At 34.7% G+C, this 15,959-nt stretch overlaps 1 protein-coding gene across 1 annotated transcript; it reads right to left on the reverse strand.

Annotated features, from left to right (window-relative positions):
* Window positions 1-11,941: 11,941 nt before the first annotated feature.
* On the reverse strand, window positions 11,942-13,027 carry LOC133330997 (protein trapped in endoderm-1-like). Its single transcript, XM_061539400.1, has one exon. The coding sequence runs from the start codon at window positions 13,025-13,027 to the stop codon at window positions 11,942-11,944; it is 1,086 nt and encodes a 361-aa protein (XP_061395384.1).
* Window positions 13,028-15,959: the final 2,932 nt, after the last annotated feature.

Below are 15,959 nucleotides of genomic sequence, written 5' to 3' on the forward strand. Positions count from 1 at the left end.
TCTCTTTTCGTATTTATCTCTTTACAATGTTTTCTGCAAGCAGCTTGAATTATTGTTCTCCTGATATACGTTATCGCTACTCAGTACGTCTCTCTCTCTCTCCTTGCTCTCTGTTCGGTTGTTTATTTGGGCTTCGTTTCAGTGGGGAGAAATTGGCTTCCAGTGTTCGCTTATCTGTTACGCTGTTGAATTTCAATGATTGTAATTCTCAATCACTTGGAATTTTTACGGAGTATAAAGGCCGGAGAATTTTCTTGCAAATAATGGACGCCTGTAAAGTAGACTGGACGTGTGTAGGATGGAAAATGTTGCGGCTTCCGAATTGCCTCTGTTATTTTTGTAATTTTCTAAAGACGACTTAAAAATCCTTCAATTATTGTTCCAAGTTTTAGTTCGGTATATATCTCCTTTTGTGTAGCTACCTTTTATTGTTGTTTTTTCCCCAATGATTATTTAATGGAGTTTCAAAGTTCCGAGTCGGTATTGATCTCTCTCTGTGCAGTATTTTGAGAGGATATTGCTTTGACCGTTCTCAAGTTGTAGTTGTCTTTTTAATGGTAGTTCCTCTAGCCTCTTTAAATTTTCTGGATCGATTTGCGACGTTCCGTTTCAGTCCTGAGCGTTTTTCAAAATCGAGAAAACACTTCGAAGTATTTTGTAGAGGTTTTTATTTAGATGAAATTCCAGATATAGCTGCCTTCTTTTGCCTTTTCTTCGAATTAGCTGCAGATTATGTTTTAGAAATGACTTCTTCGAAGATTTCTAGATCCGGTATATTTGTTTTAGTTTCTCCAGAGGCTGCTGTAAGGTTTTTGTAAATGTTCTTCGATTGGTTGGAGATGTTTAACTCAAAATTCCACGATTTCTGGATATTCTAGATCTCAGGTATGGGTAAATTTTTCTTGTAGAAGAAGCCTTCGAAAAATTTGCTAATACTCCTCGATTTCTAGGTATTCTAGATCTCAGTTATGGGTATATTTTTTTGTAAAAGAAGCCTTCGAAAAATTTTCTTCTGGGACAAAAATGTGTGTGTGTGTCTTCTATGAAAGTGCTACCTTTTCCCAGATCTGGTTTTAGAAAAAGATTTCGAACTTTTCCTGAAGGAAATGTTTGTTAATTTTGGTTGGAATGCTAGTTTTTCGAATAGACTCTGGATCGGATTTTATGGTTATATATTCTGTTTCAAAGACGTCAATTGATTGGTGGATAAAGTTGTAGAAAGTTTTGTCCCATATTATCTGTTCTTAATTTATTTCGGTAGTTGTTTCTTCTGCTTCGAAAGTTTATAGATTGTTTTTTCCTTTCGATATTTTTTTTTTCTTCTTCTGTATTTCCAAAGGTTCTGGATTTTTTCTATAGAATAACGTGGTAAGTTGTCTTGGATATTTTTCTCCGGTTTTGGCTCCACAGCTTCTTGATCGGATTCTTCAGGGTTTCTTCTCCAGAAGTTTTAGATTTTTTTTCTCCAACTCAGGAGTGTAATTACGCTTTCTGGCTGCCTTCTCTTTTTGCTCTCTTTTCGTTTTAAAGTGCGTCAACAGTTTGAAATGAGGCTACTTTTCTCTGAGTACGGAACTATTACTCAATTCCTTTTAGTTTTGCGTTTCAATGTGGTGTATAATGCTTTTAGTTATTTTCACGTGCTATAATTCTCATTCACTTGGTGATTCTGCCACTTGTTATAATTCTCATTCACTTGGTAATTGTATTTATATTTCAATTTTTTCGAATTATGAATTTTAAATATTTATTTTTTACCCATATTTTTAATAATATAAATAAATTTTAATAATTTTTCGAACTCCACTTCATTATTATTTTTAATATTCTGTAATGGAAATAATTCTCATTTAGTTGATGAAAAAAAATAAAATAATCCAATTCAGTCGATTCTTCATTCACTTCAAAATTATTTTTTTAATTTTTTCGATTAAATTTTTGTTGTAATAATTTTTTATTTATTTATATCCAACTGCTCCAAATACCGCAAAATATTTTTAATTCTCCGAATACCCGGCTATTGATCGATCGTGATTTCGTGTATTTGTTTTTATTTGCAACTAATTTGTATTCCGTGCTAAAAAAATTTGTATTTTGGAATTTCTCAATACCGTGGTTGTTGTTTTTTTCGCGCACGGATGAGTCTCTTAACTGATCTTTAAATAAATCTATTCGTCACAGTTTTTTTACACCCGATTGGTAGTTATGTGCGTAGCGTTCGTTCATACGTAACCCGCTAGTTCGAAAGTTCGATGTGGTGTGTTGTCGCAGGCTCGTTTGTTGTCGTTAGACTAAAGTTCTCTGCATTGATGACATGAAATTTTATATTCAAAGAATACAGACATCACCAATGAGAATGACAATCGGGGTTTGGGGAGAGAACACGTTATTCAACGAACAACAGCCAAGAGAGCAATAAAAACGGCAAACAGCAAAAAAAAAAACAAACGTAGTTAAATGAATTGAATTGCCGCCGATGATGTTTGATAATGATTAACCAAGCAAGCCAACCATCCGACCGAACGACCGTCGGATCAACACCAGCAGAGTTATCCAAAAATGAATCGACAATGAATTGGGTGGTTGAATTTTAACGGCAGCACAATGTGCGTAGCAGACAGACAGACTGTCGGGTGTAATGAGTCTCCGATTAATAATTCTATCTTCTCTCTTTCTCCCTCCTCTGGCTAGAATTTTCTCTTACAAGTAGTTTGGTGGTTTACACTTTTTCTGCGGGTACTTGAACGTGTGTCTGGGGGAGCTCTTCGCCCTCACTACGCGAATTGTCATAAAAATTGTGACGGGGTGTAATCTTATGTGACATTGATCATTACTTTTAAGTTGTTAAGGCATTCATTCAAGTGACGGTAGCAGCAGTGACTGCAGCCGAATTCTGTTCTCATTTAGGTGTAGCGCTAGTTTGTTCTGCTTCGAGTGCGCCTCCGTAAAAATCAAAACAATAGCGGGTGCAAAAATAAACTGCCATGAAGTTGTAAATAAATCACCAAAACGTAAATAGACACCATCCAACCACCACCGCCAAACGGATCGCTTTGACGTGATTGGAACACTGAAAGAAAAATAGATGGGGAAAATAAAAATTGATATTAGTAATTATGAAAAATCATCGAATGAGGCCGCAAAGCTGGCTGTAAGAAGACGAAACCAGAAGATGATCATGCGTAAAAACTGGGAATCCCAAAAGGACCAACTAGCCTTTACAGAGGAGGAAGATGGCAACAACAATTGGTAAAGAACCGCCGTCATATGCAAAGGTTGCTATGAGGCGCTATAGAGAAGAATTCTGCTATACAGTGATCGACGATAATAGTGCGTTCGGTAAACTAAATAGTATATCCATAAGGAGGTGATTGTTAAAAGAAAGAGAGCAGCAAGAATTGGTAAAGAGCCGCCAATCTTTTGCGAAGGTTGCCAGGAGGTGCTATAGAGAACAACCCTGCTATGCAGTGATCGACGAAAATAGTGCGACAATAGTACACCCATAAGGATGTGATGGATACGGTCAATAATATCATTATGGAGTACCTCCAGCAAGAAAGGGACCACATCAATCTGGAAAGCTTCGAATTCCATGTATATTACTTAATGCTTGAATCTGATTCCTCAGAAAACATGGATAACTTGAGGAAATTAGTGACAGGCATTGTCGTCATAAGCGAGACAATTAAACTCTAGTTGTTGAAAAAAAAGACGTTCCTAAATTACAGAAATCAAAGGTCCTTGCCCGAGGTTGGGACAGCCAATTAACGACAGAACGCATGCTCGAAGTCTTCTGTATACATACAATCAAGACTCTGCTGGCGAAGAAATGGGAAGTTTTCCATAGAGAGTAGAACGAAGAATGGCCTCCACTTGTAATAGGCTTGAACATATCTTCAATGTCAAGACTGGGTAAGGCTAAGTAGCACAATATATCCAACGATGTCTAATTTAAGATTGGAAAGACAAGGATTAAAGGAGAGAAGGAAGAAGGAAATAGCAGCGAGAGAGAAATACCCGGCAACAAAAATGAGGAAGCCGAGGAGAAGATGGTCATTTACTGGAGGATAAATAAGGAAGTAGTTCCCTTCGAGAGAGGTAATCGAAAAAATTTGGATGTCCTGGAAGTTTCTAAACAACGAATGTTTTAGGGAGGTAAAATGGAAGTTTTGTTAGTTACCTAGCGATCTTTAACTTAAGAAATTTTCAGGCGTTTGCAGTTCTTTTTGTATTGTGATTGTGTTCTGAGGGAAAGAAATTCACTTCAAATCTTAAATATGTCTGCAATGGCCACTTCAATGTTGCAATTCTCATTCATGTTGATGCGCATGTATCTTGTTTTAAAGGTTTTTATACTATGGTGGAGGGTTGAACTCATCAAAATAATCATTTCAACTTAAAATTCTATGACTATTTAAGCATGTCCGTCTGTCTGTTGTAATTATTCTAGCCTCTATACAAATTGAGATAGATCGCCAATATTTTGCATAGGGTCGTCTTTTGTCTGCAAGCATGTCAAGTTCGAAGATAGGCTTTATCGGTTCACGTTTAGGCAATCCAATTTTCGATATTATGGGCTTTTTGACCGCGTTTTTCAACTGAATTCGATGAAATTCGGTAGATTGGGTTCTTATTGGGTACCAAATATCCCCACTGAAACTTATAAATATAAGTCCACTTTTTCTGGTAGCCCCCTTATAACGGTACCCCCAATTTTCGGTATTTAGAGGGTTTTGGTCGTATTTTTCGACTGAGTTCAATGTAATTTAATACTTATCGCTCTTATTGGGTAGAAAATCTCTCCACAAAAAATTATAAATATGGGCCCATTTTTTCGGGTAGCCCCCATATAAAGGTACCCTCCAATTTTCGGTATTTTGGGGTTTTTGAGCGCGTTTTTCAACTGAATGCGCTGTAATTTGGTATTTTCTGGTCGTATCAGGTAAAAAATCTCCCTACCAAAAATTAGTAATATTCGCCCCCATTTAACACCCTTTTTATACTCTTCATCACACTGTGGTACAGGGTCTATGTCTTTGAGCATATGTTTGTAACACCCAAAAGGAATCGAGATAGACCCATGGTTCCTTTTGAGAATAAGCATAGAATTACATTCTGAGTCGATCAGAGATGGTCCGTCATAAACAGTGACGTAAATGACATACATTTCCGACGTATAATACATACGTCAGAAACGTCGGAAACACCCCCCCCCCCCACAAAATCCATTAGGTTTTTGACAAGATATCTATTTCTATTAATCAATTCGAAAATTACGCACGCTTTACTCAAATCCATATAAAATGTCAAAATTTTCTTCTCAAAAAAGTTCAGAATTTTTTATCAGCATTAGTAAGGAATAGTTAGATGTACGTAAAAATTATATATATTCTTGAAAATAACTGTATATGGTTATAATATTGAAATAAATGACGTTTACTACATTTATATTTGATACGTGTCACTTATTTGGCTCAAGGACGAACCGTATTGAAATTGGAGAAAATCGGTTTAGATCTAGATATAGCTCCCATATATAGTTTCGTCCGATTTAAGGTAAATTGTGCACCAAACTCCCAATATTGGTCCGATTGAGACAAAATTTTGCATTGAATTAGGTCTAGATTGATGTATGCCAAGTTTGGTTGAAATCGGTCCAGATTTAGATATAGCTCCCAAATAGAGTTTCGTTCGATTTTAGGTAAATGATGCACCAAACACCCAATATTGGTCCGATTGAAATAAAATTTTGCACAGAGTATTTCATTAGATCTAGATTGATGTATGCCAAGTTTGGTTGAAATCGGTTCAAATTTAGATATAGCTTCCATATATAGTTTCGTCCGATTTTAGCTAAATGGCGTACGGGGAGTCTATGTTTGTTCTATATTCACGAAATTTAGTCTAGAATGATTTGGTTAAGCTTCAATTCGGTTCATTTGACAATTGTGCAAATGAAGGAACCTATGTCTGATCTCTTTACATGAAATATTGCATAGCGTATTGGATTGAAGACGTTTCAAGTTTAAATATAGCTTCCATATATATATTTTCATCCGATTTCATCAAAATGATGTACCAAATAACTAAAGTTTGTCCGCTTAGGACGAATTAGTGCACAACGTACCAAATCGAGCATAGAATAACGTGTATAGGATTTTGTGTCGAGATAAATTGTGTATAGTGCATACCAAATGGTGGATGCCACGGTTGCTCAAAGACGTCCATATATATATATATATATATATATATAGATGTTATACATATTTTGCTCGATGCTTGACATTAAATTTTTCATATTCTTCAGGTTGTATCTGTATGGGTTGTTTTAATTTAGTTCAAATATCTATAACTTCACGCAGTTAATTTCGTTAGATTGTATGTATCCAAAGTGGTGAAGGGTAGTCGGCGCCGTCCGACTTTTGATCTTTCTTTACTGGTTTATATTAAAATAGTTATCTGAAGCTGTGGTGGAGGGTATCCAAAGTTCGGCCTGGTCGAACCACAGAATGTAAATCTTCAAATTAGAAGTAGTCACTTGGATTTATGAACCTCCAATCATTGTAGAGATCGTTGCCATTCACATTTTGATCTATAATCTGTTAAATTCCGCCTTTTACACTTCTTTAAAAGTCTCGATTTCTTATATTAATGGAACGCCTTTAGAATGTATTTGTATATAAAATACCTGTCGACCCCTTTAAACTTCATGAATTTTTCTCCATTAAAAATCTAAAGGCAACCTTTTCTCCTTTTCGTTTAATATGTCTAGTAAATAGTTTATTTCTCCCAGTGTAGCTACTTACTCAGTTTTCATTGTTACCTCACATATACCCCTGAGTGTGTATGTGTGTCTGTGATTGTACTATAGAAATTTAACGCCAATTTTGTTCACTTAAACAAAAAAAAATCGTTTTCATTCTTCAAGATCACCTCACCCAGATAAGATAGTCATTTTCGTATTCATATAATAGCATAATAATATCAAGACCAACCAACGAATAATATATTCGTACTTTTTTTGTTCATTTATTTTTTTCAGTCATTTATCTTCAATTGTCTCATTGTTGTTATTATTACTTTTGCACAATCATTATGTTATCAAAAACAATAAAAGAACAAGAACAACAACAACAAAATACACCAAGTGAAATTTAAGTAAAATTTTGCGTATAATAAATAATCAACGAATGAATGGCATTGCATTACTTGCAAGTTTACTCGTGTGATAAAAACAAAGTTATTATTGTTGTTGTTATTATGATTGGTTGTTTATTTGTTGCTGTTGTTGTTGTCAGTGAGACACCCAGCCATACAAGATTAACGAATGGGCAAACGAACACCGAGCCGACTTGACACCCTATTGAGTAATCGTGTGCAGTGGGTGCAAGTCCTCGTTTGTTTACCAAACACCTAACCGACAACCATCTGTGATCAACAACAACAAACAATCAGTGATGGTGTCGTGTAAACAACAGTTCAATATGGGGAGAGACATGTGGGAGAATGTATTGTTGTATGAGAAGAGAGTGGGAAATCATTGTGGTGGAGCCGTCAGTGTTGTTAGAAGAGATGGGTAGTTAAGTGTAGAGTCAATACTCTGTTAAACTGTCGTCTGAGCAAAGGGAAATCATTAAGAGACAGATGAACGAAGATCAATGCATAATTTTTTGATTATGTATTGATTGGTATTGGCGAAGAGGGATGGTTTTTAAGAGAGTGGAAGAGCAATTAAATGGTAGTCTCCACATAAAAAAGGTTTACAATGGGAAGAAATCACATGTTATAAACATCGATTCAAAGGCAGGATTGATCACAATCCAATTGAGATTAGGTGTGCCAGATTAACTGAGCATTCATTCACCGTAAATGAATACAGAGAGAATTAGAATAATCAGCACGGTATTTTTAGCTTTAAAAAACTCTATTAATTTCCAGATCAATATCTCTCTGTCTTTTGTTATGGTAGGTTTAAAATTTCCTAACAGTTGATTGTTCTTTTTTATTTAAGATTGTATTTTGATTAATAATTCACCTTTTGTTCGTGTGCTTGTGTGTTTGAACATCTGTGTTTCAGCTAGTCATGCTAACTACCGCTTCTGGTTAAATTTTGTTGTTGTTTAAATGAGGTTTGGTGAAACTATGACGCAGAAGCTACGGGTTTAAATATGTACCAGCATATCATTTAATTCAGGTAGACGATACGCCATGTGATAAGTCGACAACATAAATAATGTTTTTTTACGCAGCTGGCATTATTATGAATGTAGAAGGAAGCTTTTTTATTATTATAAAATTAAAAAGGAAACGGTTAGAATGCTGAATCTTATGAATATTGAAATACGGCAGAAATGCCTGTGGATTGGGCGATCCTATTTGGTCCAAACTAGTCCATTAAAACTCAAATCGAGGTCGAATAAGCTCAACATTTTAATAAAATCCTAATGACGAATTTACTGTGCCTCTTTCCAGAACTATTAAGAAAATAAAAAATAATTTTGTGAAATTATTTTCAAAATAAATACTAATTACAATTATTTGACCAAATATAAAAAATAATCTAGGATTCAAATTATTTTACTCAGAATCAACACTGCGGTGACAGCCTATTTTGTTGAGAGTTCGATGTCAAAACAACTCAAAGGAGCACCCTTACAGAGTCATATAGAGAAACATCGGGTAATGGTAATGTGGACTGCATTTTTCCTTTTTTATACCTTCCACATAGTATGGAGGGTATATTAATTTTAGTACTATGAGTTCTTATTGGATAGCAAATCTCTTCTCTAACAAGTAAAAAAGTGTCAGTCGGTGCCCCAGCCTATGGTTTGCGGAGGTCTTCGGAATTAGACACAGATTTTATTATTAAGGAGTGGACTACTGGGTCCCATCTTTGGACTTAACTTAGACTTCGTAAAGATAATGGGTTTTGTAAAGTTTGGTTCATATCGGACATTCCATTCGCCTGATATTGGATTTACAAATATTGAAAATTTTGTCCATTTGTGGGGCAGGTACCAGAAGGAGTGGACCAATGACTCCCATCTTAAAAACATGACATATTCTTGGTAAAGATAATAGGTTGTGCAAAGTATGGTTCAAATCAGACATTACATTCGCCTAATATTGGATTTACTAATATCTTCGGACTTAATCTAGACTTCGTAAGGATAATGGGTTGTGCAAAGTTTGGTTCACATCGGGCCCATCTTAGGACTTGATCTAGGGTTGGTAAAGATAATAGGTTGTGCAAGATTTGGCTCAAATCGGACATTCCATTCGCCTGATATTGGATTGGTCTTGGGTTGGTCAAGATAATTGGTTGTGCAAGGTTTGGTTCAAATCGGACATTCCATTCGCCTGATATTGGATTTACAAATATTATTATATTATTTTGACCAGAAGGAGTGGACCAATGGATCCCATATTCCTACCTGATCAAAGCTTGGTAAAGATAATAGGTTGTACAAAGTTTCATTAACATCGGATTGTCCGTTTGCATGTTATTATAAAATAATTTCTTAGCACAATTTTGACCATTTTGTGGGGGTTCCGGAAAGATTGGGCAATGGATCCCATCTTGAAAGTTCGAGAATTATCATGCGCACCAGCCAGCCAGACGGACGGACGGACAACGCACGGACGGACGGACATGGCTAGATCAACTCCAAATTTTTTTCTGAACGCATTTGGTCCGAAGAAACATGGTGTCTAAAACCATATTGGTTTTGATGAGGCACATTTTCACCGTATCAAAGTGTATATACCCTCATAAGCCAAAAGGCTGAGGGTATAAAAATTATAAATATAGATCAATTTTTTCGGATAGCCCCATATAAGGGTACACCCAATTTTCGGTATTTTGGGGTAAATTTGGCACAGGTCACCTATTTGGTCCAAGGACGAACCCTATTGAAATTGGGAAAATCGGTTCAGTTTTATCTAGCTCTCATATATATTTTCGTCCGTACCGAAGTCCCTATATATCTTTGCACGAAATTTGGTTCAGCGTAATGAAGTGAGTCTTGAATGATATCTGTTAAGTTTCATGAAAATCTGTTCAGATTTAGATGTAGCCCCCATATATATTTTTGTCCGATTTAAGGACGAAATATCTTTCGATTTGCACAAAATTTGGCATAGTGTACTGAATAAAGTCTAGAGTGATGTGTGCTAAGTTTCGTGAAAATCGGTTCGGATTTAGATAAGGTTCCCATAAATATCTTGATCCGATTTTATGTAAATGGTGCACCAAAGTCCTTATATATCTTTCGAATTCCACGAAAATTGGCACAGCGCACTGAATAAATCCTAGATTAATGTGTGCTTAGTTTTGTGAAAATCGGTTCAGAATTAGATATAGCTCCCATATGTAGTTTCGTCCGATTTTATGTAAATGGTGCACCAAAGTCCCTATATATCTTTCAAATTCCACGAAAATTGGCACAGCCTAGACTAATGTGTGCTTAGTTTCATGAAAATCGGTTCAGATTTAGATATAGCTCCCATGTATATTGTGGTCCGATTTTTGGTAAATAGTGCACCAAAGTCCCTATCGATTTGCACGAAATTTGGCACATCATACTGAATTGAGTATAGAATGATTTGTGCTAAAGTTCATGAAAATCGGTTAAGATTTAGATATAGCTCCTATATATATGGTGCACCAAAGTCCCTACTTATCTTTCGATTTGCACGAAATTTTGCAAAGCGTACTGAATTAAGTCTAGAATGATGTGTGCTAAGTTTCCTGAAAATCGGGTCAGCTTTAGATATAGGTCCCATTTATATTTTCGTCCGATTTAATGTAAATGGTGCACCAAAGTCCCTAAATATCTTTCGATTTGCACGAAATTTGGCATAGCGTACCTAATTGTGTCTATAATGATGTGTGCTCAGATTGGTTTAGATATAGATTTCAGTATAGATTAGATATATAACACATTGTACCAAAATTCAGCGAATTCGCTGGAATTACGAGGTCTGTTAGGATACATCTTTTGAATATAGCCAAAGTTGTAAAGAGTATCATATAGTCGGCCTCGTTAGACTTTACTAATTTCCTTACAGTTTTTTTCGAATGCTTTTAGAATTTAGCCGCATTTTTGCACCTATTCGGGTGTAATGAAAATCTTCGCCAAAAAAATTGCGAAATAGGTTCCTGTTTTGGCATAGCCTCCATATACCGGTTCATTTATATGGAGCTATGCCAAAAAAATGTCCACTGAAGTTACTGTAATTTGCAATCCGGGTTGTTGGAGATCGGAAAAAAAACATCCGTTACGTTTTTAACGGATTTGTTTCATCGAAGTGCCTATAAGGACGAACTTTTCTCGGGACTTTTGGATACAGTTGGTATAAGTCATATAAATATCGACTGTTTAAACTTATCTGAATTTTTTGTTTTTAATTCAAAAAAATGTATTTTTTATTAAAAAAAAAACATTTTTTTGTAGAAACATTTAAAAATCTAAATCAAATCTAAATTTCAATATATATATTTTTTTTTTTAATTTAGAAAAACCAACATTTTTAATTCATAAAAAATCAATTTTAAATTTACAAAAAAATAATAGTAAAAAATTTTTTATTTACTTTATTTCTGAAAATTATGTATTTTTTGTATTATTTGTTGTAAATTCTAAAAAAATATTCAACTTTACCAAGCACCCTCTTATAACCATACCTTCCCAGCCCCATTATATTCCAAAATTCCCCTTCCCCTTTTTGTTTATCGTTGTTATTTTATTTTATTTTTTTATTTAATATTTATTATTTTATTTTTATAATTATATTTATATTTATATGAGTGTAAATGATACATAAATATCTATGTATGTACGTATGTAAATTTAAATGCATTTCCAACAAAGTAGAATATTTTCAATAATTTCCAAATGCAAAAAAAGAAGACCTCTGCAACTCAACTATCTGTCAACGGCTATACTGAGTAGGTTGGAAAATGTTCTTGAGCGACATGATTGGCATTTCCACAATACAAAGCCGGTGGAGTGCTGCGTGCAGGACCCGACAGCTCCTTGGAATGTTTTGTTTTGCTGGGCATTGTGGAGACGACATCTTGATTCCAAAATTTCACTCGTCTAAATAGGCGCATATAAGCGATACGATAATTACGATTACTGGCAGCATATATAATCGGGTTGATGACACTTGAGGCCCAGGCCATGACGGAGGCTACAATGTGTAGCCATGGATATGAAGTCTTCCTCTCATCATCGACCACATTGGCCAACATCAAAGGTAAGAAGCAAATGAGGAAACACACAAATATCGTCATCATCATCAGCGTCAAACGGCTGTCTTCACGATCTTTGCGAGAATCCTGCGGTAGATTTTCATTATTCGTTGTGTTGATCACCATCTGCCGATGATAATTCATTTTCCGCTTTTGTTGTAACACTTTTATGTAAATACAGCTATACGAGGCAATTATAACCAGGCAAGGTAACAGGAAGCCCAATAGGAAGAGTGGCTTTTTTATCGATCGGCCATTTTTCTTCAGGATTGTACATGAGAAGGTTACCTCATCCAGACCCATTTCACCCCATATCCCCAAATAGGGTGGCAACAACAACAAAAACGACACAAACCAAACACAGGCCAATTGCAGCACGATCCACTGCCTCTTATACAATCGCGCATAGATGCTATGACAGCCGATCAGGATATAACGATTAATCGTAATACACACCATACTCAACAACGACACAGCCACATTGCCATAGAATATCACTGGAAAGATGCGACATAAACTCTCACCCAGTGTCCATTGCTGGGCAAAGAAACGAACCGCCGTCAAAGGCAGACTAAACGAACAGAAAAGTAAATCCGAAATACACAAAGACAAAACAAAAGCTGTGGTAGCATGGCCGCGGATCTTCGGCGAGTTGACCAGCGCGAGAATGGTAATCAAATTGCCAGAGACTCCAACAACCGTGAAAAAGCAGGCACAGATTCCGGCAAATAATGTTGCAGCATCGGGATATATTGAAGTTTTTCCATCCATTTGCTCTACGTCTCGATAACTTTCTTTCGTTCTCGCTCTCAATCTCGATCGATCGATTTCTCGTTTTTTATTTAAATAAGTTTTTTTAATGGTTCTCGTTACATATCCTATTCTTTTCCCGAAATTTTTTTCTGTATTACTTTGCTATTGTTTAAACAAGTTCTAAATAGAGGGGGAAATAAAGTGAAAATAAATTAGTTGTTGTTGTAATACATAGTTGTTTTTTTAATTTGACATTCTCTATTAGATCACATTGACAGTTACATATACAGGGAGATTGTTTGACAAATGATGATTACATTGTTTGTAAATTTTGACATTTCAATTTGTTGTTATGTTTCTTTTTGCAATATCCGCAATGTCAAGTAACCTTTAATCAATATAATCATCAGGGATGGGAGTTCAAAATTAAAACAATAAAAAATAAGTAAAAATTATATTCTATCTATATTATTTGCAAAATATCAATAAAAAAAGCTATAAAAGCTCTCCAACGAACTGAATAGCTATAAAAGCTCTTTTACATATGCTTGGACTTGAAAGGATCTTCTATGTACAAAACAGCTGTTAAAGCTCTTCTATGAAAAAAAAACATAAAAGCTCTTCCGACAATATAAATCTTATAAAAGCTCTTTTACATACACATTAGCTTAAAAAGATGTTCTACGAACAAAACAGCTGTAAAAGCTGTTATAGCTCTTCCACGACAATATAAATCTTATATAAAAATTTATTTACATGCATATGAGCTTGAATTGATCTTCTACGAGCAAAACAGCTGTAAAAGCTGTTTTATGAACAAAACATCTGTTTAAGCTCTTCTTTGAAGAAAAAACATAAAAGCTCTTTCGACAATATGAATCTTATTAAAGCTCTTTTACATACACATGACCTTGAAAAGGGTTTCAACGAACAAAACAGCTGTAAAAGCTCTTCTATGAACAAAACAGCTATTTAAGCTTAGTTGGAAAAGCTCTTTTAAAAGTAGATACGCTTAAAAACGTTGATTAAAATATGGTAGCTTCAAAAGCTCTTATATAGGAGACTTACAGAAGATCAACGTTGAGAGCTTTGAGCTTTTGAATACCTTCTTTATAGGAAAAGCCTTAAAAGCTTTTTCATATATTGTAGGCATAGAAGGGATTCCAAAAGGTCTAAAAATCGCTTCTAAAATATTTTAGATTATAAGCTCTTATATATAATGAAGAAAATAAAAGCTATTGTAAATAAAGGTGATATTGAAAGGTCTTGAGAAACACTTCAAAAAACTTTTATATGGTTTTTATGCACTGTATAAAACCCTCAAACAACAGAAGGGTGACAAAAGCTTCTAAACATATAGAAATGGTTACAAAAGCTTTTTAACTTATAGTAAATCTAAGAAATCGTTTCTAGATAGAGATTATGTTTAAAAGCTTTTTTATATAAAGAGGCAAAGCTCTTGTAGATATGTCTTTGAAAGCTTTTTGAAGCTTATATTTATTTGTATATTAATGAGCTTCAAAAACATAGCAAAGGATGCCAGAATTTCTTCCATCCTAAAAAGACTTTCTGCCTTAAAGATCCACAAAAACTCTTTTTATATTAATAATAAAAAGCTCTTGTAAATATAGATGTTTTGAAAAAACCTCTCTGAAGCTAATATATTTATGAGCTTTCAAAATGGCATAACATCTTTTGAACATAGCAAAGGATGTCAGAATGTCATCCATCCTAAGAGGACCTTCCTTCTTAACAATTCAAAAAAGTTATTTTTATATAAAGGCTAAAAAGCTCTTGTAAATATAGATGATATTGAAAAGCTCTTTGAAGCTTATATTTATGGGCCTTCAAAATGCCATACTTTCTTTTGAACTTAACAAAGGATGTCAGATGTCTTTCATCCTAAAAAGACCTTCAATTTTAAAGATTAAAAAAAGCTATTTTTAATATAAAGAAGAGCTAAAGTTTTGCAAATGTTGATGATCTTGAAAAACCCTTTAATGCTAATATATATTTATGAGCTTTCAAAATGACATAACCTCTTTTGAACATAGCAAAGGATGTCAGAATGTCTTCCATACGTAAAATACCTTCCATCTTAAGAACCAAAAAAGGTTTTTTATATAAAGAAGAAATTAGAAGCTCTTGTAAATAAAGATGATCTTAAAAAGCTCTTTGAAGCAAATATATATTTATGAGCTACCAAAATGGAATACCTTCTTCATTCATCCTTAAGAGAGCTTCCATCTTAAAAATCCAAAAATCTGATAGTTCTTGAAAAAAAATGGCCAAGAAAATATAGGCTTTGAAAATTCTTATAGTCCTGATAGACCTTGAAGCTACCGATTTTCATTGTTTTAGCAGAGTTTATCAACATGCGAAGATCTTCTCTCTGTAGAACAACTTCAGAAGGTTTTTCTTTCATAGAAGACCTTTGAAATGTCTTTCAGGTTAAAAAATATCGGAAAAATATATAAGATAAAACCTCAGAGTGTCCTTGAAATTTTAAATTACTGTGAAGATAATTTAAAAAATTAAATATTAAGGGCAAAAAAATTACTATAAACGAACTGAAGAACCAAAGGGTGTCTATGTAAAGGCCTGAAGGTCCATTGAAACTCTTAATGTGAGTTAGAGTACCAAGAATACCTAAGAAGGGAGTCTGTAAAGGAACCAAGTAGACCGCATGACTTTGCTAAGATGCCACGAAGCCTCTAAACACGACCTTAGGTCTCTTGAAGATTCCCTTTAGACAATATGGAGGACCAGGAAGTTTCCATATTCAAGCAAAATGGTCAGGGAGTTTATATAGGTGAGCATCGGTCCAATGCTCTAGGAGTCTTCACATATAAACTGAAGGCCATTAGTCTCCTTAATTGAGTTGAGTGGCATGTGTGACCCTATGAGAGAGATGTGGAGCCGACGAAACTCAATAATTGCGCTGTAGGGC

Source organism: Musca vetustissima, unplaced genomic scaffold (genome assembly GCF_032173495.1).
Source record: "Musca vetustissima isolate MV318-11 ecotype Yass unplaced genomic scaffold, APGP_CSIRO_Mvet_v1 utg38220, whole genome shotgun sequence".
NCBI lineage: Eukaryota > Metazoa > Arthropoda > Insecta > Diptera > Muscidae > Musca > Musca vetustissima.